Genomic DNA, 25,806 nt, shown 5'->3' on the forward strand with positions numbered 1-25,806 from the left:
TTACTTTAGTCTATACGCCAATGGCTCGTTTCAGTTAGTCGGTGATCAGCAGTTGGTGGCGGTAGAAGCAATTCTCTTGAGAAGATTGCTTCACATCTGAAGTAGTGGCGGTTACTTGCAGTGAAAACGAAAGTGCAGTGAAAGCTTAATGCTCTTTATTTAGTCAGAAATCCTCTATAATTTTTGTGTTTCCATAAATTGAAAATATTCATAATAATGCAACATTTAAACCGCATACCAACGCGCCAACTGGTCGCGCTCACGCAGTCAACGCATAAATCTTGGCAGCTGCCACGTGTGCTCTACCAAACACGTTGCTTAGCCACCGTGCCTGTGGGTGAAGTGTTGTTTCCCTCGAAATCTGACTTCCCCAGCCGTCATATTGGACCGCGTAAAACCGATGTGGTCGCCATGTTGGATACGCTGGGCTTTAAATCCTTGGAGGAGCTAACGGAAAAGGCTGTACCGAAGCGCATACAATTGAAGCGTGATCTCAACTTGGAAAAGCCTTTAAGTGAGTATTTGTTGGAGGAATATTTTGAATTTCAAAAAAAGTTCATGTCGAATTAAGCCCTGGTTCTAAGATGCATCTTATTCCGAAAAAAATTTGTATCGTCGTGATATTCCTTCGCTTTTAATCGCGATTTTTCATTCACTTGTTGTTTGTATTACTGAATCGGCAAATAGTCAGCAGACCCCCAGCGGTTTTCGTATACACTAGCACTGATAAGAGCGTCGGGTCCAGTCATTATAATACGCATAGGTCGGCGGTTCAACAGCGCTTATCATTGATTGTCTTCGGTTGTTAGGGCATTGAAGACGTGTTTTGCGAATCTCCCATTTATTTATAATACAACAAATTATTTTTATTTTTAACACAATATTTGAGCTGACAACGTTTCCTGGTGATTGTACAAATATTGTATGAGGGCTTAGTGATTTACTAAAACTCGCACAGACACAGCGTTTAGGTACACTTTCAAGGCGGTATCATGTGGTCAGACTGTTTAGCTCGACTCAAATTTACGTCTTGATAACAAATAATGGCATTTGTGAATCTTATGAAGCGATTTTGCTTGGCATAAATATATTCGGCGTTTGGTATTGCTTGAAGAATGCTTTAGCAAAAAAATTTTTCACACGATTTAAGTTTAGTCTCGACCATGGTTTGAAGATAAGACGCACCGTCGGTAAATATACATACTTGTATACTTGTATTGTGACAAATAAGTAATGAAATTAAGAGTAAGTAAGACTGTAAATTAAACGTAAAATATTCAATTATTCATCAATATATAGAATATTTGGTCTCCTTCAAAGTAATCACCTCTTGATCGAATACTATCGAACTTATGCCAAATATTTTTCCAGTTCTCGAAACACTTTCATACGCATTTTTGACTTTAAATTCGGTCACAATCTTGGCTCGATGCTATGGTGCATTATCATTGTGTAAAATCCATGAATTGTTCTTACACAATTCTACCGTTTTTGACGGATGTTCTCAGGCAAACGCCTCAGTACGGCCAAATGGAACTGCTTTTTGACCGTTGGTCTCTCCGGAACAAATTCGTGGTACACCAAACAACGAATATCGCAAAAAAATTAGCATCTTGCCATCTCTCTAATACTTGCCTGATGATTTCCAAGCACCATATCCTTCACTTGTTCTATATTTTCTGGATCGTCTTTGAAGGCTTTGTACTACTCGTATGCTTGTGTTTTTGATAAAACTGAATGGCCTTAAGCCTTTCCAACATTCACAACAATTCCGCACACGAAATTTGATTAGAAATATAAAATTTGAGACAAAATCTTTGTTAAATAATTTTATCCACAACCACAATAATAAAAGAGAGGACATTCGATAATTTTATGAATAAATTCGTACTCTGGACATTTGAAAACATTCAAAGTTTTCACAACTAAAGGCAGCAAAAAAAATTTTATGGAACTATGTTACTATCTGTCGGGGGGTTCTCCATCAAATCCAGCTTCAGACTTCCCGACTATTGCAGTGATTTCCAGGCTGAGGTTGCAGCCATCAAGGTAGTAGCAGATATGCTGCTCAAGAGAGTGTCTACCTTCAGAGAAGTGACCATTCACTCAGATAGCAGAGCGGCGATACTAGCCTTGAACTCATTCACAGTGCGTTGAGGGCTGGTCGAAGAGTGTCTGGCGTCACTGTCTCTGGCGGCGAGAGCTTTTATTATAAGACTGGTATGGGTGCCGGGCCACAACGGAATCGCAGGTAACCTAACCCTAGAATCGCTATCGGTAGAATGGGAACGGGTAGGTGCTCCTGCATCCTCTTGTGTTCTACTACTGGATAGCTGGGCCTCGCGGATGCTTGGTCAGCGATGGACCAGCATTGGTACCTGCGCGGTCGCAAAAGCCTTTTGGCCCAATATAGATCGCAGGAGATCTAGTGATCTCTTTGCCCTCAGAAAAGCTAGCCTCTCATTAGTGATGGGGCTCTTGACGGGCCACTGCCCTATTGGCATACATGCTGTAAGACTGGGAATCTTACCGGACGCCGCATGCAGAAGCTGCTTGGAAGAAGATGCAGTAGAAACTAGCCAGCACTTCCTTCTTGACTGCCCTGCTTTTGGGAGATCAAGACTTAGGCACTTGGGGGCACATACCTTCAGACATCCCACCGATCTGGCGGGCATAGAAATTAAGCGCCTTTGCAAATTTGTATTGGCTACTAAGCGGTTCGCCGATCTCTAAGTCCGATTACGGGAGTTCGATTTTCAATGGCTTCACAAATGACTACATCTATTGGTCCATGTGCGATCTCTGATCAGCCATCTAACCTAACCTAACCTACTATCTTAACAACTAGATCATCAACTAGTCTATGGGAAACCTTCAAAAATCTAACCTTATCGAGAAAACACTTGTAACCCATGGTGTCTCCCTCTTCTAGAAGATCTATTTAAGGTCAAGGTATAAGGTTTCTTAGATTTGATCTATAATAAGATTAGCCATATAGGCTTTACAATAGCGCACCAATCGTTCTTCCTCTTCGCTATTTGGCGCCAATGGGAGATTTCAAGCGTAGTCAGGTCCTTCTTTACCTGGTCTTTCCAACGATTGGAACTACTACTTTCAGAGCTGGAGCGTTTTCATCCATTCGGACGACATGGCCTAGTCAGCGTTGCTTAATTCGCAGAACTATATCAATGTCGTGGTATAACTCGTACAGCTCAGCGTTCCATCTAATGCCAATGCGCAAAAGGCTGTTATCGAAAACTGGTGACGTCGAATCATCAGATGTTGTCATCGTCTATGCCTCTGCGCCATGTAGCAGGACGGGAATAATAAGCGACTTATAGAGTTTCGTTCGTCGAGAGACGATTTTACTCAGTCCGAAGTAGCACCTGTTGGCAAGATCTGCGTTGGATATCGATTGTTGTCGATGTTAATACTAGTTTCAAGATAGACGAAATTATCTACGACTTCGTAGTTATGACTGTCAACAGTGAGTGCGACGACTGTTTGTTTGATGACAGGATATATTTCGTCTTGCCGCCATTCACTACCAGACTCATCTGATTCGTCTCCTTATCCAGTCTGGAGATAGCAGAACTAACTTCCCGGTTGTAATGGCCAATGATATCAATATCATCGGCATACGCCAGCAGCTGTGCACTCTTAAAGAAGATTGTACCTTCTCGATTAAGTTCTGCAGCTGGAATTATTTTCTTCAAAAGCAGATTGAAGAAGTCGCATGAAAGGGAGTCGCCTTGTCTGAAACCTCAATTGGTATCGAACGGTTCTGGAGGTCCTTCCCGATCTTGTCGGAGATTTTGGTGTTGCTCAACGTTAATTTACACAGCCATAATAGATTTTCGGGGATCCCAATTTAGACATCGTGTCATAAACACAGCTCTTTTCGTGCTGTCAAAGGAAACTTTGAAATCAGCGAAGAGGTGGTGAGTGTCGATTCTCTTTTCAAGGGTATTTTCCAAGATTTGGCGCATGGTGAATATCTGGTCAGTTGTTGATATTCCATGTCTGAAACCACACTGATAAGGTCCAATCAGTTTGTTGACGGTGGGCTTTAATCTTTCACACAATACGCTTAATAGAACCCTATACGCGATGTTAAGGAGGCTTATCCCACGATAGTTGGCGCAGAATGTGGAATTGGGCAGAGCACACTTAAATTCCAATAGTCGGGCATGCTTTCGTCCATATTCTACAAAAAACTGATGCATGCTCCTTATCAGTTCATTGCCGCCATATTTGAATAGCTTGGCCGGCAATCGATCGGCCCGTCGCTTTGTTGTTTTTCAGAGGGGTAATGGCTATTCGAACTTCTTCATGGTCGGACAATGGAACGTCCGCTTCATCGCAATCGATTGGGAGTTCACCATCTCTGGATGTTATGCTTTCACAGCCAATCAGAAGGTGGAAGGAGTGTTCCCTCCATAATTGCAGTATTCTCAGGGCATCAGTCATTAGATTATCTTTAGGGGTTCTACAAAAGTATGCAGTAGTATCAAAGCCGTTTATTGAAGCGAAATACATTAAGATCATGTTAAATATTGTGCATGCTTAAAGAGGGAGTTTCTCTTGAAAAGTTTTGGTTGTGGAATATTATATTACTTCAGTTTCTGGATATTCCACCTACAAAACGTTCTTCGTCAAATGGGTAGATACGTAAAGAGTAAAGTAGCCTTGTAAATACCCTACTGTCAAATATCCTATACCGAAACGTCTGGACAATATACTATTGTATTTGGCATGTGAAGCCACACATTTTGTTACATTCAGGTCCTCTTCCTTAAAAAGTACTTCTGATTTACCAATAAGCAGGTAGGAAGTTTTGAAACAATTCAATAACTCGAGCCTTGACGAACAACACAATCATAAATCTGTGAGGCTAACCTAATTATAATTACTGTCATTTTCGTGCCCAAAATTTCGAAACAAACTATCTTGTATCATACGAATTTCCTCAGAAATTTCTTAGATAATAATGTTCTAAAACCTGATTTCTAATAATAATTTCTCTTAACATGTCACAGACGAACATGAGCTCGTGCGCCATATACGTGAAATCGCGAAGCGCAATGAGATTTGGCGTTCCTACATCGGTATGGGTTACCACAACTGTCATGTGCCCCATACGATTGTCCGCAATGTTTTTGAAAATCCTGGATGGTTTACACAATACACGCCCTATCAGCCAGAAATTGCCCAAGGACGCCTTGAATCGCTGCTTAACTATCAAACTTTGGTTGCCGAGTTGACAGGTTTGGATGTGGCGAATGCATCGCTATTGGACGAGGGTACTGCCGCCGCCGAGGCCATGAGCTTGTGCACGAGGTAAGTTTCCACAAAGGAGTCTTAATAGAATAATGTAATCTTTTATTTTGCGTCGCAGACACAACAAGCGCAAGAAGATCTACCTGTCAAACAAGTTGCATCCACAAACTTTATCTGTGGTGCAGACACGCGCTGAAGCTTTGGAGTTTGTGACAGAAATTGGACCGGTCGAGAACGCTGATTTGGAGGGACGTGAAATATCAGGCATCCTGTTGCAGTACCCCGATACTTTTGGTGATGTTAAGGATATTGAGGATATTGCAGAGAAAGCGCGTAAAAATGGCGTAAGTCGATTCGAAATCAATAACTTAAAGTATGCGCTTAGTAATAATTTTCCTCGTAGACTCTAACTGTGGTCGCCACTGATCTGCTTGCGTTAACACTACTCCGTCCACCCGCTGAATTCGGCGCCGACATTGCTATCGGTACATCGCAACGTTTGGGCGTGCCGCTGGGTTATGGCGGTCCCCATGCTGGCTTCTTTGCCTGCAAGCAGAGTTTGGTGCGTCTAATGCCGGGCCGCATGATTGGCGTTACGCGTGATATGGATGGCAACGATGCCTACCGCTTGGCATTGCAGACACGTGAGCAGCATATACGTCGTGACAAGGCCACCAGCAACATTTGCACCGCGCAGGCTCTGCTCGCCAATATGTCTGCTATGTACGCCATATACCACGGTCCCGAGGGGCTGAAAGAAATAGCTAATCGTATACACCACTTTACGCTGGCGCTGCAAACGGGTCTGCGCGAAGCAGGCCATCAAATAAATAACAAACACTTCTTTGATACACTGCATGTCACACCGTCGGAAAGCTTGTCGATTGATGAGATCAAAAAGCGCGCCGAGCAGAAACGCATTAACTTCCGCTACTTCCCTGACGGCAGTCTAGGTGTAGCACTAGATGAAACTGTGGGTCCGCAAGACGTTAATGATCTGTTGTGGGTCTTTAAGTGCAAGTCGTTGGATGAAATACTAGCCACACAAGATATACTCACAAACTCTATCGAGCGCTCCAAGTTTTTGCGCACATCTCCGTTCTTGCAGCACCCGATATTTAGCTCACACCACAGCGAATCCCGCATGGTTCGTTACATGAAACGTTTGGAGAATAAAGACATTTCTCTCGTACATTCCATGATACCACTCGGCTCCTGCACCATGAAGCTTAATTCCACTACCGAGATGATTCCATGTTCCTTCCGTCACTTCACTGATATACATCCGTTTGCGCCCGTCGAACAAGCAAAGGGTTATCATCAAATGTTCAGCGAACTCGAAAAGGATCTCTGTGAAATTACCGGTTATGATAAGATTTCTTTTCAACCAAACTCTGGCGCTCAGGGAGAATATGCTGGTCTACGCGCTATACGCAGATATCACGAACACCGCAATGAGAGCCATCGCAATGTCTGCTTAATTCCCATCTCGGCCCATGGTACTAATCCCGCGTCTGCACAAATGGCTGGCATGAAAGTCGAACCTATACGTATTCTCTCCGACGGCAGCATCGATATGGCACATTTACGCGACAAAGCGGCAGAGCACAATAACGATTTGTCGTGTCTGATGATCACCTATCCATCCACAATGGGTGTATTTGAGGAGACTGTTGCTGATATATGCGATCTGATCCACAAACATGGTGGACAAGTATACTTGGACGGCGCTAATATGAATGCACAGGTGGGTCTATGTCGTCCCGGCGATTATGGCAGTGATGTCTCTCACTTGAATCTACACAAGACTTTCTGCATACCACATGGTGGTGGCGGCCCTGGTATGGGTCCTATTGGCGTCAAAGCACACTTGGCACCCTATTTGCCAGGTCACCCTGTGATTAGTCCTCTAGAATGTGAGCAGGAAAGTTTTGGTGTAGTTTCGGCAGCACCATTTGGCTCCTCTGCAATTCTGCCAATTTCCTGGTCTTACATCAAGCTTATGGGTAGCCGTGGACTTAAACGTGCAACCCAAGTTGCCATTCTTAATGCGAACTACATGTCTAAGCGTTTGGAAAATCACTATAAAACCTTGTATAAGTCATCGAAGAGTCAACTTGTGGCACACGAGTTTATTCTCGATTTGCGCGATCTAAAGAAGTCGGCCAATATTGAGGCGGTAGACATTGCGAAACGTTTAATGGACTATGGGTTCCATGCGCCCACTATGTCTTGGCCTGTGGCAGGCACTTTAATGATTGAACCGACAGAGTCTGAGGACAAAGAAGAGTTGGATCGCTTCTGTGATGCGATGATTTCAATACGTGAGGAGATTACCGAGATCGAAGAGGGACGCATGGACAAAGTCGTGAATCCATTGAAAATGGCACCACACACACAAGCACAGGTCATCTCGGACAAATGGAACAGACCATATACCCGCGAACTGGCTGCCTTCCCAGCGGTAAGTAAACCACTTTATTATTCTTTTTTCGAAGCTAATCGCATTTTTGGTTTTGCAGTTATTTGTTAAGCCCGATTCAAAGATTTGGCCCACTGTTGGAAGAATTGATGATGCCTATGGCGATAAGCATTTGGTTTGTACTTGTCCGCCCATCCTACCCGACCTGTAAACACCATATTGCAATTTTCTCGTTTGAATAATGTGTTCTCTTTTAATAGTGTAAATTTTAAGTTCAAATATTCAATTAACTGTATAATTAAAAAATATGCAGTTATTAATCTAACACCAGAAGCTCTATGAAATGGTTTCAGTAGAAAAGACACTTTTCACATGGGTCGTTGTCTGTTGGTTTGATATCCTAGACTCGGTTGTAGGCAAAGAAGACTAAGTATTGCAATCATCCGACGGTAGGGATTGAAATATGTAGGAAAGGGTCTTCAATGAGTCGACTCGAATAGCATACAAACAGCAAGTTAATAAAATGGGACTCAGGGTGACGTCTGGATAAGTAGGATTGCAATTACGAAAACAAAACTCCGTTTTCTTAAGGTAACTCGCGGTCTTGATCAGCAATAGGTAATGATTTAACACTTAGAACTTTATTTAATCTTTTTAAATATCAGTCTGCCCGATGTCCGGGCACTCAACGTCATCATAGGAAAGAGCGAGCGAAGGAATTGGAAAAGAGTTCCATATTCTGCTAAGATATAACTTTATTTGTAATTTGTTTATCTTAATGCAAATTTAAATCTACATTCTCTGTTATTATTGTTATTCTAGAAGCTACCATAGTTTTCAAACTGTCCAAAAAGTTTGTACTCACAAAAAGCTTCGCGTTCCCGAACACATGTTGCTTCGCAACTGTCAGTCGTTTGACAACCGGCTGCTTATTAAAATACAATAGCAACAATAGCGTGCGCCGCATTAAACGTCGAAAAGCATTTTAAATATTCTAGAAAGAGATTATATGTTTGATCGATAATTTAATTTATAAGAAGTCATTTACGTGTAAAAACTACAAATCTCATTCGGCATGAAGATCGAAGAAGTAAAAAGTACTGTGCGAACACAGCGTATTGCGGCGCATAGCCACGTGAAGGGTCTCGGTCTCGATGAGAGTGGCGTGCCACTACCAATCGGAGCAGGGTTGGTAGGCCAAAAGGCTGCACGCGAAGCCGCTGGCATCGCAGTGGATCTTATAAAGTCAAAGAAAATGGCAGGACGTGCATTGTTGTTAGCTGGCCCGCCGGGCACTGGCAAAACAGCAATAGCACTTGCCATAGCACAAGAATTGGGTAATAAGGTGCCCTTCTGCCCCATGGTCGGTTCTGAAGTTTTCAGTAGCGAAATCAAGAAAACAGAAGTTTTAATGGAGAACTTTCGTCGTTCAATTGGACTACGCATACGTGAGACTAAAGAAGTGTATGAGGGCGAAGTAACTGAGTTGACACCAGTCGAGACGGAAAATCCAATGGGTGGTTATGGCAAAACTATTAGCAACGTAGTAATCGGTTTAAAAACAGCTAAGGGTACAAAACAATTAAAATTGGATCCCAGCATTTTCGAATCGCTGCAAAAGGAAAAGGTAGAAGTCGGTGATGTTATTTATATCGAAGCGAATAGTGGTGCTGTAAAACGTCAGGGTCGAAGTGACACCTTTGCCACCGAATTCGATTTGGAAACCGAAGAATATGTGCCCTTACCAAAAGGCGATGTACACAAAAAGAAGGAAGTGATACAGGATGTCACTTTACATGATTTGGACGTGGCGAACGCGCGTCCACAGGGTGGACAGGATGTACTTTCAATGATGGGGCAATTGATGAAGCCGAAGAAAACTGAAATCACAGGTTTGTAGTTAAGTAATTCACATTATATTTCATGGTGCCAGCATGATTTTTGCAGATAAGTTGAGAATGGAGATCAACAAAGTTGTTAACAAATACATAGATCAGGGCATCGCTGAACTTGTGCCGGGTGTGCTTTTTATTGATGAAATACACATGCTTGACTTGGAAACATTTACGTATTTGCATAAGTCACTCGAATCGCCTATTGCACCAATTGTCATCTTTGCAACAAACCGTGGACGCTGTGTCATTCGGTAAGCTATTTAAGACTTTTATTTAATTTACATATTTTGTATGAATAATCTCTTTGCAGTGGCACCACAGATATTGTATCACCACATGGCATACCTTTAGATTTGCTGGACCGTTTGCTAATCATACGCACATTACCATACTCATCCTCGGAAATGGAACAAATTATTAAATTGCGCGCGCAAACTGAGGGCCTACAGCTGGAAGATACTGCGTTTAGTCGTCTCAGCGAAATCGGCAGTACATCTACCTTACGTTATGCGGTGCAATTGCTAACACCGGCACACCAGATGACCAAAGTGAATGGACGCACGCAAATTACAAAGGAGGATATTGACGATGTACACTCATTATTCCTGGATGCGAAACGCTCTTCAAAACATTTGTCAGAGAAGAACAACAAATATATGTTGTAATCTGATACTGATAAGTTAGAATATACATTAATATTACATTGTTTATTTTTTTTTTAAACATTTCCAAAAATATATAAATTGTATGAACTAAAATTTGCAAATTGAACATTTATCATATATATAGTGTTGCGAAGAGTACATCGTAATGCACTTGTTTCGTTTAGCAGTTAACAATTTGTATAGAAGATAGGTTGATTTTTGTCCAACGTTGTTGCAATTATTTATGTCAGTTCAGTGTTTATGAGCATGCACTTATCAATTGTAAGCATGTATTTTTATTTTCTACTAAATATTAGTAGAGGCTCTACAAATTTCTGTTCCTTCATTAGTGCTATGAAGCACCTAAGGCAACGTTTTCTATGCTTAGTAAATTTTTGAGAACTTTTATATCGACGCAAACATATATTACATCGATGTAAACAATTTGTTTTTGTATAAAATGGCCGTTTAATTACTATCGTTTGATCGAGTGTAAAAGTCACACAAGCGCGTCGCCGTCGCATGCGGAAGTGCCTACGTAAGTGTTCATTTAACTCTTTCGTTGAGGCATTCACGGCACCACACCAAAACACGGGACATTGTCTGTACATCTTTTTCCTCTTTTTACTTTTGCGAAGTCGTGTTTTGCATTGATGCAACGACATTAGCCTGCGATGTTCAAATTGTAAACCACAGAGATGGCACAGCGCTGCAGGGCCCCAATGGAGTGCTAAGTGCGAAAGCATTCTTTCTATTGAGTCCTCAACTTCTCCACATAACATGCACTCGCGTCTTCCATTCAAGTAAAATATAGAATTTTCTTGTGTGAATCTCAAAAATTGCTGTTCCTCAGCGCTTTTCTTTGCTTTCAACTCATTCTCATCAGTTGGGGCTTCCTCGCATTCCAAATAGTCATCTAAATTGCATTGAATGCCTACCGCTGCAGTTTGTATTAATGTTTTTGTTGTTTGTTGTGCCCGATCGCGACAGGGATTAGGACTGTCAGTGTTTACCTCAACATCAACAACATCGGGTTTTGCTAGTGTGCCTACCTCTAATAGTAGTGGTGGCGTCTTCGTTTGTCCGGTGTTTGTACAGGTCTCCTGCGCGTCTAGCTCAAATCTATAATCAGTTATTGGTAATAATGTTTGCGCAGAATAGATACGATTTTGTGCAGCTATCTGTTGTGTAATAAAGCGCGTCTCTACAATGATCAACTGCGGCAGTTCTATCCAAAAATTCTGTAAAGTAGGAAATTTAGATTACAATTCGGCCAACTGAACATGGTGCTCTAATAATGCATGTTAAAGTAACTTCTGCAACCTACTTTTAACGGAGTAACACATTGTTGTAAATTGTTACTCGGCCCACCGTTTATTAATAGACTCCTAGTAGCAGCATCGAGATTAACAACATTAGCGTCTCCATCTACAGGTTTAATAAGTAATAATTGATTTAGCAAAGCGAGGACATTCATTATTTTGATTACTAACCTGCGGACTCTAGTGTAACTGTGATGATGGGATCTGCTGAGCTATCACTCATCTTGCAACGTTTTCCTCGACTTATGGAACATATAACTGCTTCATATTACTTTAGATTTCTGTTAATATAATATTTTGTTGATTAGAAATATAAATAATAGCACTTTTCATAGAATTTCTCACCGGCGCGAACATTCGAAAGCCACAATAAACATTTTCTTTATTACACCCGCAGAAGTTGAAGAGTTGCATTTTTATTTCAAATAGTTATCGATCCTCAAGATACAATATAAACAAATTAAGGTTTTGTCAATCGATCGTACAGAGTAAAGATGGTGAATACTGTTATAATAAGACTTATTTATTTTGTCCCCAATAATAAAAAATGAATTTCACAAAAATCGACTAACATATTACACTTTGACGTCTCATTAAATTAATTTTTATTTAAACTCTAATTTACGAAAATAAGATATCGATGTTTATCGACTACTTATGGTTAATAAAGAGGTTTTGATATTTGCCTTCCATCAGATATTTTCCTTAATAAATTAGCTTTTCTGCCTGCAGGCTTGGATGGTATGTGATCTCAATCTTTGACACAAAATCATCTACCGTCTGTCGGTTGGTTAATTAGGAATTATCGCCTATTTAAGCACATCATTCACCTTAACACCATATTTTTGAAACTCATTTTTGTTTGTTGGGGCCTCATAGTTTTTAGTTTTATTTGATTGAACATACCCTCAGTGTTGCAAATCAGCCGATGGACAATGTATTCAACCATTAAAAAAAGATTAAGTAAAATTAATATATTATGAAAATCAGTGACTATTTAAGGAACATAATATAAACGAAGGATCTTCGTAAATATTGCCTAAATTTTTCTGTTATTTTTTTCATACAAAAATAGTGTCATTTTAATTTTTGAAAGCTTCAAGTGTGTTACAACGGCAACACTGATGTACATTGACAACGGCGACGCAATGTTCAAGGCGCAGCGTCTACGCTTCAGTCGGCTTCGTTCACCGTCTCGATGCGGTTTGTTTTGTCTGATTGGATTTAACAGTGTACGGTGTCAAAAAGTGGATATAATATATAGATAAATGTGTGTAGCAAACAAAAACAAATGTCAATTAGAATTTGACCAAGGCTTACTGCCGCCCAAGAAAGCTAATACGAAAAATATTTTATTTTCCCTTAGTACAAGTGAAATAGCCAAAAAATTGTTTTGAAAAAATTGGGCAATAAGTTGAATTGTGTAATTTTAGAAACGTCTGGTGCACAACATTTTCGACTGTAGCGTAAAAAGAGCGGACACAGACGAAGTTGCAGAGCAAGAGCGTACACCAAGTGGGAGCAGCGCACGATACTAGAGATCCATTTTCAAATACTTATATCAACTACGCCCCTTACCGCACGCAGCTACTAAATATACGATGTAGCCATCGGTGGCATTAAGAAACGTATGTATATTTTCAGAGCATCCTAAATACCCAACGACAAACATCTATTTGCGTTCTTGGTCAATACGTTGTTGTTGGTGTTGTATATGATCCCCATACCACGTACGGTGCATTTTGCTCATTTCCCAAGTATTCACATTGTACCATCAGCGCCAATAAGAAAAATATTACATTCACTCAATGGTAGCCACCCACACTAACGCCCAAATCAGATGCTCTACGTATTTGTTATTGCAGTATCGTTAATTTAGTCGCTATTCCGCCTTTGCCATCGCGTTCGTTGTTGTCTTTTTAGCGCCTTAACCAACGACTCGTCGTTGTATCGAACTTTTGCTTTTTTTTTGCGCTTTTGTTAGTGTTTAGATAATTTTCGGTAATTCTTTGTTCTACCAAGCGGCGCTGCCAACGTCGACGCTGACAGCGGCAGCATTTAATCTTATTTAACAACACAGAATGAAAACAAAAAAATAAAAAGAGTTGAAAAATAAAACGAATAGGTGTTAAAACTATAACTATATAATATTGTACCTTGTGTACAATAATCTATAGATGCAAATGTGCAATTTTCCAAACAAATCTAAAAATAATTTATGTATAATATATTTCAAAATAAATGCGCCTAATGTTAAAATTTGGTAAATAATATTAGACTGTGTACAGGAAACTCCACTGTAGTTTGTGATGTTCTTAAAAGTGTTTTGTTTGCGTACGCATCATCAAACACCAGTCGGAGTGCTATCAAACGCCAGCCTTAAAAAATAACATTTCTTATACGTAGGACTGTCAAATCCACTAAAGGAAATATAACTACACAGCTAAGGTGCAGGAAGTCACGTTTCGTCCAACAATTACACAAAATGCACGTGTATATATGCACAGTACATATGTAAACACTTTAAAAGACGTCACGCTGTCGCCAAACTTCCAATTAAGCCAAACCGTATGGATTGTACTTTGGTGAAAAATTTTTAACGTAAAGGCACACCAATCTACTGCCATCGGTAAAGTGCAATAGTGAAGTGTAAAAAGTGAAACGTTAAGTCCGTACATTATATGTACATATGCATGTATGTACATGACACAACATACATATAAATCTTGGTTAAGCTGCTTTCCTTAAAAGCGTCCGACGAAGTTATTGCACGCCCATCTGTACATACCAACCTACTGAAACGAACGAAAGTGAAAATCTACCAAATTCATGCTGCACATTCAACGGGTATGTAAAACGATAAAATTATTACTTTATTATTTAATTACAATATCGCTATATCTCCTAAAAGGTTACGCTGTGCGAAACGAAAGTGTTTCCACCCAGTTAATTTAATGTTGAATGCGTACACTTACATAAATATGTATGTACATATGTGTCAATGCTTAAATTATCCAACGTTATCTTAAGACAATGCTTGGCATTCTTTACTGACCTCCTTAACGCACACATACACATGCTTACACATATTACAGTACACTTCGTATTGACTTTTTTCGCTTTCTTCGAGTATTCTGTTCTACCACCAACCGGCTCCGGCGGCCTGTCAATTCCATTGTCTGGCATTTGTTTGACCGTCTGCTTGTCTGTCGTACATATCATTTATCTCACTTCTTGCCGCTTTCGCCTTTATTTGCAATTTTTATTTATTTATTTATTTATATTTTGTTCTTGGGCTTTCAGCGCTTTTCACACAGAAAGTCGGTATGATAAATTGACGCTTTTGTTCCTCGCACATACATATGTACATACATGCATATATACTTTATATTTGTACTTCTGCTCCTATATATTTTCGCATGTACGTACATACATACATAGGTAAGTATGGGTACTTGTGTGCTCCCTGTGTAAACGTAAATGCTTAAACGCCCACTGCTGAGCGCTAACTTTGCTTGGCCGCAGCGGCACGTCGGTAGCACGCAGAGCAGGCGCTTAAGTTTACTCTGTCTCAGTCGACGCCTCGGTGATCTACATATGTATGTATGTACATATGTACCTGGGTATATGTTGAATATACACACGTTGCTATGTCGCTGTAGGCGCTTTTCATCTAGCCATGTTCGTTTGTATCTAATTAGTTGATCGTATGTGTGTATGTATGCACCATATTTTGCTCACTGATCGTGTTGAAATTTTTGTTATAATTATACATAATATATGTAGAATACAAATGTATGTAGAATTAAAAATGGAAATCGATAAATATTGTATGTGAAATAATATGAATTAGAAATGTGGCGTTATAGTATTATTAAAAATTATATAAGAAGGTGTCACTACCCTAAGCCACTGTTCGATATCCGTGTAACTGATCATGTAAATTACCGAATTATAATTATTATTCACACACTTCGGAAGTAACTCAAGTTATTCTGCGCCTGGCCTAAGGTTCCAAGAGACACACACACAGGACACAGCGTTGCACTGATTTAAAGAATATATGAGGCAGATATCGCCGCTTTAGCGGATGATGTTTTCACAAGTATTATTACAATATACGTCGGTTTTCTTTTGGGTCATTTAGATCTGACTGATATGCATACGTAGATAACGGTAAATATATAAATATGAGTATATTAAAACGGCAATGTTATTTGTCATCTGATTAACCAGATACAGGTTACAAAGTTCTTCGGACGGTAAACGACTTCGATGCCTAGACGAACCGAATCGAAGGATATATCTTATATAAAATTTTATTCGCATTATTTCGTGAAAAACAGCTCAATTGAAGAGTTTCCAATTGTTCTAATGGTTTAGGGTTTATTGACCCGCACACTGCGTTAAAAATATACACACATACACACATGAAAGTATATACTTACATACATGCATGTATGGTTGTGTGTATGAACTCGTGAGCATCGCACATAGACTTTCATCTGAGCTGATCGCTGCTATATTTATTTTCGCTTGCAACCAAAAACCAAACTGGGTCCAGGAAGAATGTGCTTTCGCCAACTGAAATTTGCCCAGCATTAAATTCCCCGACTACAAGTGAATTTGCATGGCATACACACGTACATATGTACATCTGCGGCAAAGAATATATGTGTGCAGAAACGCAAGTACGCAAACAAATAATTGTACTTCACAAACACCCCGTAGGAAAATTTCATAGACAAGAAATACTATTTTTATCATACATACATACATACATATGTACATACATATATATTTTGTTTTTGTTGTTTTCTAATTTTTGTTTGTTATGTACATACATATTTATCGTTAAAACTGACATTTTCAACTGCAACAAGTTTTTATATCCCATTTTGTTTTTTCCTACAGGGCACAAGCATACGAAAGCCATTGCGTATAAGCTACTATTTATCTTCTTGGTTCTTTTTTTGCATCCGCTGTCGTTTTTGTAATTGTTTTTTAGCTAACTTACGCCACAATTCGCAAAAGTATGCATGTTTCTAGCTTTGTATGTGTATTTGTGTGTGTGCATGTTTTTCGACACGAGTTTCAAAATCTATAGTAGAAAAGTCGAACGGCCAACATTCATTGTTTTTTGGCCAAAATAAACAAAGCGCGTTTGCTGGCGTACGTACAAGTACAAAAACAAACATTTTAGCATGCTAAGCATACAAACACATACACGCACACATAGAAGCTTTCGTACAGGATTACACACATAGCGAGTATTTTGAAAACATAAAACCCAAAAAAGATAGAAAAGAAATTGAATTAAGCTAAAATATGCACGCACACATGCATACTCCCATTTTGTGTGCATATGCAAGTCTATATATGTACATACATATTTGTGCGCATGTTTGTATATAAGTACATATCTATGGATTTGAAGATAAATGGCTGTACAGCCATGCACATTCTGGCGCAATTTGTTTCGCTTCTATATACTTATGTACATATACATACATATATATATATCACACATACACACATGAACCTATATAATATACTCTCCGTTAGGCGCCAATAACCATCCTCTTTATGCCTACGCTGTCGCAGTTCTCTAGTCTGTTTTCTTTCTTTCTTTTTTTGGGTAGACTTGTAGCTAAATGACGTTAATAATTTCGCAATTGTTTTCTACTCTACATAAATGCCGTTATTTAGGGTATTTAGTATTTACACGATGGCGACAAGCGCCAAAGATCAGCAGATCAACGAATTGGTGCTGAATGCCGGCATTTACGTCCACAACATAAATCTCAAATGTTAATACATATTTACATACATATTTATATGTACATATATACACATACATATGCAGAACTAAATTTTTGTTTTGTGGCGCTAACTCACTATAAGCGGGTACATGTGAGGGTACTAGCGAAATTTCGGTAGGTTGCTGGGAAAAAACTTGTACATTTTGTACATAATTCCTATTATTTGTAATTTTTTCCAAGTAATCAATATTATTATTATAAACATCTTTAATTTGTGGTTCCACTGTTGACATAAAGACCCCAAAATCGCTGTTCAAATCTATTTAACTAAGCTTGTATGCTACCGTAGATTTTTCTTCTTCGCTCTTTCTCTCTTCTGAAAGTAATAAAATGTCATACGGTTCCAACTTCGAGAAATATGCTACCGGTCTAATTTTTTGTTGCCTAGAATGGTAAAAAGTTATTTTAAATTTCAAATTCTCTTTTTTATTTCATGTTATGTTTGCAACACCCAGAAGAAAACGTTGGAAACCCTATAAAATAGATGTGTATGTAGTGCAAAGATCAGCGTGATGAGTCGATTTTGTCATGTCCATCTGTCGGTATATAGAAGAACAAGTCAAGACTCGGTTTTTGAGATATCAATCTGAAATTTTGTACACATTCTTTTTTCTCCCAAGAAACTGCTCGTTTATCGGAACCAGAAGAACATACCTGACATACAAAGTTCTTGCATGAAAAAACTTTTTGTTTGGCAAGATATTTTCCCGAAATTTGATATACTGAAATAACTGAAAATTTTTACCAGATCGAATCACTATATCATATAGCTTGCCATACAAAAGGACCGATCAGAATTAACCTCTTGTATAAAAACTTGTTTATTTCTGAAGGGTACTAAATATTGCTTCGAAGCAAACGAAGTTAATCTTTTTTCTTTTTTCAACAAACTAGCTATCTTAAAGATTTGGTAAGCAAAAGCTATTGCATTTTTATTCTTATCCAATATTCATGGTATTTATCGAGTTCTTTAGATAAATTTCGTATTATTATGCTCTCTATACTTTTTCTATAAATCAGTTTCTAGACTCGTGATCCATGGAAAATAATTCCAATCGGGCAGCGTTAGGTTAGGTTAGCTTACTCGTAAGAGGTCGATCCTAGCAACGATCTGACTTGGACAGCTAAGAACGCCAATCCGTTGTGGTATCTAAAATCTCCTATATACTGGATCATAAGACTCCTGTATACTGAATATAAGAGCTTTGAGCCTTCCACAAAATTGTTGAGGCGATAATGTCAATTTCGAGTATGTCTTCTTTCTAAGAAGGTAAGACTACCTAGCTGTTTCAGTCTCAGTAGTGCAAAGGCTGGACAATGGAGGAGAAAGTGCTTAGATTTTACTAGGTTTTCTATTCGGTTCATTCGGACGACAAACCTTTATCTCGAAAACTCGTAACGTCGACTCGTCAGATGTTGTCATCGCACATGCCTCTGCTCCATATAGCAGGATGGGAATAATGAGTGACCTATAGAGTTTTGTTTTTGTTCGTCGAGAGAGGAATTTACTTCTCAATTGCCTACTTAGTCCGAAGTAGCACCTGTAGGCAAAAGTTATTCTGCGTTGAATTGTCGGTGTTAATGCTGGTTCCAAGATAGACGAAATTATCTACGACTTCGTCATAACGACTGTCAACGGTGACATAGGAGCCAAGTCGCGAGTGCGACGACTGTTTGTTTGATGATATGAGATATTTCAGCTTTTAATCACAATGTAAGAGAAAAATCAAGCTTCAAGTCAGTGATATTGATTTCGATCGTCAACCCAAGACTGTCAATGTCAATGCTCTTATTTTAAGCCTTCAAAAAGAATCAGATAAGTAGTATTTTTGGATAACTAATTTTTAAAAATTTAAAATGATTTTCTTTTCTTGTGGTAGCTTATATGCAGTTATAATCTTGAACCATGAGCTTGTACTTGTTTGTCCATATTATTGTATTATTGTATTTTTGTATTTTTTATGTTCATGTTTTCCTTTGTGCCTTACCATCACTGAGAGTACCCGTACATAGGCAAATGTCGGACTAAAAGCAGTTGCACAAAGAAGTACCGCCTTTGTCGCTGCTTTGCCTTTGAATCCAATTCGTACAATACCGCACTTTTTTCTGCTTGTCACTGCTGTCCACAGAATTTCCACGAAGTCTTCTGCAAAGTACACACATACTCGTAATGCTCAAAAATATATATTTATTATTTAGTATATGTATATAATATGTAAGTATATGCATTTTTCGTGGGTGGTACAGTGAAATTTTCGCAGCAGCAATTGAGTAAACACTTTGCTTGTATTTACTTTTATAACAAAATTTTGTCTAAAAAGTCTTTTTCGACTTGACATTCTTTGAAAGCTTAGTTCGGATCCATGATCTGTATTTATGTTCATAATCACTGTGTTCTATAAAACGATGACTAAATTTATTTCTCTTACACAAATTTGAAGAGTACTCCAATTTATACTTTTGACGTTTCATCTCATCCTGGAGTTATTGGTTCCTTAACATTTCCATAGGGTGGAGTACTTTTTTCGTAACCTACTATTTGACCTACCAAGTTTTAAGTTTTGCGTCCACAAGCGGTTCTCATGGACAACACTGGTGTCTAGCAGAGAGATCGTTGTGCCGAGTTGACAGTCCATGGCCGGATAAAAATCCAGGTCAGTTCGGGTTATGTAGGCGCAACTGTTGTGGGAACCAAACAGAGGTCATTCATGCAGGTTACCCAGAATGCTGTTGTTTTAACATCAGAAAATAACACAAACTAATTTGGAAGGATGTTGCTGAGATGACAATGCTTGGTACGATAAAAGTCGGTTCGGCAGAATAAGCTTTATGTCGGTATTCTGCGTGAGACGATTGTCTCATGTCTCTAATAGTGACTATAGTAATTTAGTGATTCTGTTAGTCAGGAGTCTCAATTTGGTATTCTGGCAGTTACAGTATAGTAGTATACTGTAAAGTAGTATACTCTATTTGCCAGAATACCAAAATGAGACTCCTGACTAACAGAATCACTAAATTACTATAGTCACTATTAGAGACATGAGACAATCGTCTCACGCAGAATACCGATATTAGTGTAGTACATCGAAATCATACTGCTAGAACTGTCAAATGGCGCTATTCGAATATTATTTTCTAAATATACACGAATAAATGTATTTGCGGGACCGCAATCTGAACACTTGATAACTTGACGCGAGGGTGTGGAATCTTGCGATTAATGTAGTAATGGTTGGGGCCCCTCCGAAATACCTACCATTATTAAATTTAATACAAAACCCATTGAGTTACTGAAATAAAAGTAAACTAACAGAATCCTGAGGTGGGCACATTCAGGAAAGAAAGAAAGTTATTATCTCGTGCCGTATAGATAATGCCTGGGTTTTTCAATGTTGATCACGTTTTCTGCTGAAAGTCGTACACCGCTCTTGGCAATCTCGGCCACTATCATATTGCCCATGTGAGCTGGCAAGCAGTAGAAGTGCAGTTTTGGTAATTGCTTACCAAGACACTGCTGGCCGATATACGAAATGTGATTAAAGCATTTTTGGTGTTTGGCTGTTCCCGTAAATTTTGACCCTAGAGTTACCTGCTGTTGCTATTTTTACGAAAAATCGTGTTTGTGAAAAAAATTCACACTTTAGAGTAGCTTAAAAAATCGAAATTATTATCAAAAATCTTATTCCTGACATTACCGTTACCTGGCACAAATGTATGTGTATCACGAAGAAGTCGTGTAAAAATTTAAATTTTGCATACTGGGCTATGCCTTAGTGGAATTTTAAAAATATTGCTCCCAATTGTAGGCAACGCTTTACGTTAGTGTTTACAGTTTCACAAGACAAACATAAACTGTTGTCTACATTTACGAGCTCTTGGCTAACTAGCGATTTTGGAGATTTTGAAGGAGTGTAGCTAGGCGAGCGTTCGAAAAATTTATCCGGAACCTAACTAGTTTCATATAGTTTAATGTAGATAAGTGTTTAGTTACAATATTTCTACTTTTAATTTTAATAGCTGTAGTCAAAGTCCAGAAAATGCAGTCGTCGGAGAATTTAAATAAAGTTTCGCTACAAGTATTTTCAATCTACGTTTTAGAAAATAACACACCATACGAAAAATTTGCAATGGTTTTGTTTTTTACTCTGCTGAAGTGCTGCCATGTCGCTTCAACTGTCTAGTTATTGTTGTGTGTGTTGTAAAACATTTTAATGCAGTTGGTGTTGCCGCTACTGTGCGGCATTGTCTTGTTTGTGCCACCACAGTTTTCTTCCGCAAAACGTGAAGCTACGTTTTGTCTCTGTACACATTCATCCGGGTCTTGTCTTGTCCTTAGCTTTGTCTTTGGCTTCATAGAAATGCCAACGCACAGTTATTGCGGTGCAACAAAGCTGCGAATAGACAGACAGCGAGCGAGCGAGCGAGCGAGCGAGCTATTCTAATAACTGTATACGTATAAGTATGCAGTGAATGAATACTTTCGTAGATACTTCTGTGTGTAGCTGGTATGCGCTTAACCTGTAGTAAACATGGAGGTGAGCTTGATTTTATATAAAACTAGACTTGAACATTTTGATACAAGCTTAGTGATGCCGGTGAACATCACGGCAGCAAATTCGTGAACGGAAATACAGGTAGAAAGTCTCAGACTATATCATACAAACCTCGAGGGTAGTCTAGTGCTGATCTAATATGTATATTGCTCAGCATAACCATTATTCTTACGAGCTTCGTGGTTTTCGCTCTTTTTGATATTAATCTCCAAATTTCCGAAACCAAAAGGGTTAGAGCAGTTCATCATCTTCAAAGAATTGATTTGGGTTCCTTTATTCCTGAAGAGAGTTTGTCACGTAGGAATACCCTGTAAAGTATATGCGGGTCATTCCATTCAAAATTTACATTAAACATTTTTCTCGAAAATGGTTTTTATATGGAATAGCCAATTATTATTCATCATTAATTCAAAGAAAAAGATGTGAAATTAACTTAAAGCGCCTTAATCATTTTCGGTAGAAATATAGACTTCACAATCGGTTATTCTAATGACGAGTTGTTCTTCCTTTAGCTTCATTCGCATAATGGCTTTCATGTGTTGGCTTTTGTTCAATAACTTCACACGTCATAATTTGTGCCATAAGTACTCAATAAAAATTTAAATTTCACATTTTTCGATTGAGAAGCAATGTTTCGCACCAATTTTAGCCAAGACCTTCTCCACCTCATCTTCCTATTCCTCTGTTTACTCCGGCGGGTACTGCGTCGAATACTCCCAGAGCTGGTTTTCAATCATTCCGACGATATGACTTGCCGGGGTAACCGCTGTCTCCTCATTCGCTGAACTATATCAATGTCGTCGTATATCTCGCTCATCGTTCCATCGACTGCGGTATTCGTCGTGCCTAAAGCGGAAAGGATTATAAAATCTTTCTCTTGTAATCTCGAAACGCCGACTCAACAGTTAGTTGTCATCTTCCATGCCTCTGCACCATATAGCAGTACGGGCATGATGAGAGATTTTTAGATTTTGATGTTTGCATCGAAAGAGGGGTCTCTTATCCGCGGCTGTTTTGTTCTTTTCATTGGGAGTGTTTTTTTTTTAACGAGGCGGGTCCTAAACTCCGCGACAACCCTAGGGAGAGATGCTTTGCTTTCTCACTTTGGATCATCTTCAAACGGACGTCTTTTTTGGTACCCGGGGAATACTTGGTCTAAGACCGGAAGTCGTTTCTGGCGACTCTCAAGTGAATGGGGCTCAGACAACTTTCCTCACTTGCATGAACTTCTACACATGGTTCCATCCTAACTCTTATGTACCATCGGAGTAACCAAATTATTACTTTCTGAGATTTAAATTTATTTCACACATAACCCTCGTCTTTCCTAAGCGCATACTAATGTATTTACTTATATCGGAAAAGACAACCGATGAATTATGAAGTCCGTCCAACAGTTCAAGCTACAATACCGATTTAACCTCCAATTTGGTCTCTGTTCATTTGCATACCTGAACCAACTCAATGCACTTACAGAATTTCAGCTAAAAGCCAAACCGGGAACTCTCCGCTACACCATCGGGTATTTACCGAGGCGCACACTTGAAGAGTTACGAACACTAAACTCTCTGCCGCGTTATAAAATTGTTCAGCATATTTGCATACCGGCGCATGTATGCGGTGTTTGTGTGCTCGAGAACAGAAACAAGTTTTCAATGAGATTATAAGCCGCAGTCAACAACAACAGCAACATTTGCCCACCCACGTACGCGGATTCAGTGAAATTTCGCGCTACAAGCAACAGCCAACAAGCAGCAAAGCAGTCAATAAAGCCACAATAAAAACAGTACTATGAGTATGAAAAACAAAAATAACAAAAACAGCTGTTAAGAGTGCGTCGCTAGGCAGTCAGTCAGTCAGTCAGTTTGTCACTGTGCTGTGACTACGATTATGCATGCGATGTGAACGAACGACTGAAAGTGCTCATATGCCGACGCATGATTGCCAAGCACCGCTGACGGATGGACTGACTAACTGCCTGAATGACTAGTTGACTGACTAACTCTATGACTAGTTGACTGACTAATTTTATGACTAGTTGACTGACTGACTCTTACGCTGGATGCACTGGCTGCATGGCTGAATCCGACTCCACCATGGTGTGCTGCATCACAACCGCAATTCCCGACCTGTGCTGCGCAATGCTCACCCTCTGCCAACGGTCGGTTGCCAGCCTGTTGGGCGTTTGTAATCACAGCTCGGCTATAACGAAAATCCGTTCGTGTCGGCTCACGTTTGTTGACTTTATGCGCTTTGTTTGCATGCACATCATATCTAGGCATGTGTGTGTGTGTGTGTACGATCGCATTTGCGGTTGTTCCAGCTCGAAAACTAGAATTTCAGCTTTGCAGCGAAACCTGGCGAAGAATTGTGGTTTGCGCACGTATGGGTGTGTGCACACGCCGCTTGCGTCTCCAATTACTTGCACTTTCTACCAACCCCCCGCCACCGCATTGCCGCTCATAAATATTGTTGTTTATTTCGTAATTTAGAAATGTGCTTCACGTGGCTTCGGGCGCGTGCACTTCAGTTCAACGGTGTCAAATACCCAACTATGTACATACATATATATCTATGTATGTGTGTATGTGTGTATGTCTAATTACAAAAACAACTGCACATAGTAACTAAATAGTAATTTCACCAGCTGTTAAATAATGTGCCTTGTTAGTTGCTTCATTGGCGGTTGCTGGTTTACTTGTGGTCCCTTCGTGTCGGTTCTCGCAGTCGTCAACAACTCAATTCTCATTGTTGCTGTCTTTCGCCGTTCTCGTTTCGTGCAAATGATTGCGTAAAACAGTTTTTCGTAATTAACTTTCGTCGTCGCTCAGCATCCGATATCGATTTCATTCCAAAAAATATCTGTAAAGACCTTTCGGAGCGCTTTAATTGGCCGCCAATAATAAACGACAATTTAATGTAGAAGTGCTTATTACAGTTATGCACGGTTAGGTGGGGCAACTAATTAAAATTAAATCCTAAATTGGCGCCTCAAGCGCCCAATAACTGCGGAAAAACGAAATTTTCTAACAATTTCTATCGAATTCGTTACGGCGGAAAGTTGGCTGCTGTAAGTTTATGATCCTAAGAGAGAATGAGAGATACTCGTATGTGTACATATTTTAATTAAAATATACAAAGTGTGGCAGGGAAAGGAAAATTTAAACTTTATAGACCACGCGACGGGTGACGGCTTCACTGTTAATGTAGGGGTTTCAAAGCATTTCGAATTTGTAAATCCTCTAGAAGAACCATTGCCACAAACTTTGATTTTCGACTACACATATTTTATTGACTCCACACAAGTGTCAACCGTTCCATACTAGCATATGGTGCGCTGATGTGTTGAATGACACGAAGTCGCAATGAAAACTGACCTAAAATACATGGATGTTATTCACGACATCTGGCCAGTACATATTCAAACAATGTCAGGCTCGGCGTCATGGCGGGCATGCACTTGAGCTTCCTACTCAATTCGGGTTAAATTGATGAACGAACAGGAGATCTATGAGGAGTTAATTACAATGTGATCACTACCCAGTAGAAAAAAGTGGACTAATGATTATGTGCTTAACAGTTATAACTCCGAACTCTATTTATTCAACAAAGGATGAAAGAGTGAAATACGTTGTTCTGAAGGTGGCTTCAAACTAAATACAATTCAGTCTTTCTGTTCCATCGTCATAATAGAAGGCACTAGGTATTCTGTTTCTAACCAGCAATTCCATTAACCTAGTGCATAGCCTAGCAGTAATTAAGGCTAAGCAAGACTTTTATACAGAAACTCACTGTTTTAGGCTATGCAAGGTGTTAATTAGACTCTGACTGGAAAAGTCGAAAAAATCAATTGAAAAACCTTTGTAAA

General features: G+C 39.4%; 4 protein-coding genes across 19 annotated transcripts in view; 3 read left to right on the plus strand and 1 right to left on the minus strand.

The window, feature by feature from the left end:
• The first annotated feature begins 20 nt into the window (after nt 1-20).
• Nucleotides 21-8,035, plus strand: LOC105224599 (glycine dehydrogenase (decarboxylating), mitochondrial). The gene is made up of 5 exons (XM_011202744.4): nt 21-514; nt 5,040-5,340; nt 5,399-5,624; nt 5,684-7,744; nt 7,803-8,035. Exons 1-5 carry the CDS (start codon nt 217-219, stop codon nt 7,911-7,913), a joined length of 2,997 nt encoding a protein of 998 aa, XP_011201046.2. The 5' UTR covers nt 21-216; the 3' UTR covers nt 7,914-8,035.
• A 576-nt stretch (nt 8,036-8,611) lies between these two features.
• LOC105224601 (ruvB-like helicase 1) lies at nt 8,612-10,355 on the plus strand. Its single transcript, XM_011202747.4, has 3 exons — nt 8,612-9,594; nt 9,650-9,848; nt 9,908-10,355. The coding sequence occupies exons 1-3, from the start codon at nt 8,778-8,780 to the stop codon at nt 10,260-10,262; spliced, it is 1,371 nt and encodes a 456-aa protein (XP_011201049.1). The 5' UTR covers nt 8,612-8,777; the 3' UTR covers nt 10,263-10,355.
• Nucleotides 10,286-12,034, minus strand: LOC105224600 (hypothetical protein). 2 transcript variants are annotated; one of them, XM_011202746.4, is made up of 4 exons: nt 11,909-12,034; nt 11,735-11,844; nt 11,569-11,669; nt 10,286-11,482 (listed from the first exon to the last, which is right to left on the minus strand). In XM_011202746.4, the coding sequence occupies exons 2-4, from the start codon at nt 11,784-11,786 to the stop codon at nt 10,538-10,540; spliced, it is 1,098 nt and encodes a 365-aa protein (XP_011201048.2). In that variant the 5' UTR covers nt 11,787-11,844; nt 11,909-12,034; the 3' UTR covers nt 10,286-10,537. The 2 variants fall into 2 exon arrangements, with proteins under 2 accessions (XP_011201048.2, XP_029405400.2); XM_029549540.2 differs by having other exon boundaries at nt 11,735-11,961.
• Nucleotides 12,035-12,709: 675 nt separating this feature from the next.
• Nucleotides 12,710-25,806, plus strand: part of LOC105224603 (STE20-like serine/threonine-protein kinase) — a 132,806-nt gene continuing 119,709 nt past the window's right edge. For 5 of the 15 annotated variants that reach the window (XM_049447316.1, XM_049447326.1, XM_049447327.1 and 2 more), the window contains exon 1: nt 12,731-14,410. The gene's annotated coding sequence lies outside the window, so the exon portion shown is untranslated. Of the gene's footprint in view, nt 14,411-25,806 lie in introns of all 15 variants that reach the window. The other 10 variants (XM_049447328.1, XM_049447329.1, XM_049447330.1 and 7 more) reach the window with 8 other exon arrangements.

Source organism: Bactrocera dorsalis, chromosome 2 (genome assembly GCF_023373825.1).
Source record: "Bactrocera dorsalis isolate Fly_Bdor chromosome 2, ASM2337382v1, whole genome shotgun sequence".
Lineage (NCBI taxonomy): Eukaryota > Metazoa > Arthropoda > Insecta > Diptera > Tephritidae > Bactrocera > Bactrocera dorsalis.

What these genes read in the sequence shown, in the direction of transcription:
- LOC105224600 (XM_011202746.4), bottom strand. Translation starts at nt 11,786, where the DNA reads ATGAGTGATAGCTCAGCAGATCCCATCATCACAGTTACACTAGAGTCC. An exon ending in AGTTACACTAGAGTCCGCAG is followed by an intron (nt 11,670 to 11,734) that starts GTTAGTAATCAA and finishes TTAAACCTGTAG; the next exon opens with ATGGAGACGCTAATGTTGTT. An exon ending in AATGTGTTACTCCGTTAAAA is followed by an intron (nt 11,483 to 11,568) that starts GTAGGTTGCAGA and finishes CCTACTTTACAG; the next exon opens with AATTTTTGGATAGAACTGCC.
- LOC105224599 (XM_011202744.4), top strand. Translation starts at nt 217, where the DNA reads ATGCAACATTTAAACCGCATACCAACGCGCCAACTGGTCGCGCTCACG. An exon ending in GCCATGAGCTTGTGCACGAG is followed by an intron (nt 5,341 to 5,398) that starts GTAAGTTTCCAC and finishes TTTGCGTCGCAG; the next exon opens with ACACAACAAGCGCAAGAAGA. An exon ending in AGAAAGCGCGTAAAAATGGC is followed by an intron (nt 5,625 to 5,683) that starts GTAAGTCGATTC and finishes TTTTCCTCGTAG; the next exon opens with ACTCTAACTGTGGTCGCCAC.
- LOC105224601 (XM_011202747.4), top strand. Translation starts at nt 8,778, where the DNA reads ATGAAGATCGAAGAAGTAAAAAGTACTGTGCGAACACAGCGTATTGCG. An exon ending in GAAGAAAACTGAAATCACAG is followed by an intron (nt 9,595 to 9,649) that starts GTTTGTAGTTAA and finishes TGATTTTTGCAG; the next exon opens with ATAAGTTGAGAATGGAGATC. An exon ending in CGTGGACGCTGTGTCATTCG is followed by an intron (nt 9,849 to 9,907) that starts GTAAGCTATTTA and finishes ATCTCTTTGCAG; the next exon opens with TGGCACCACAGATATTGTAT.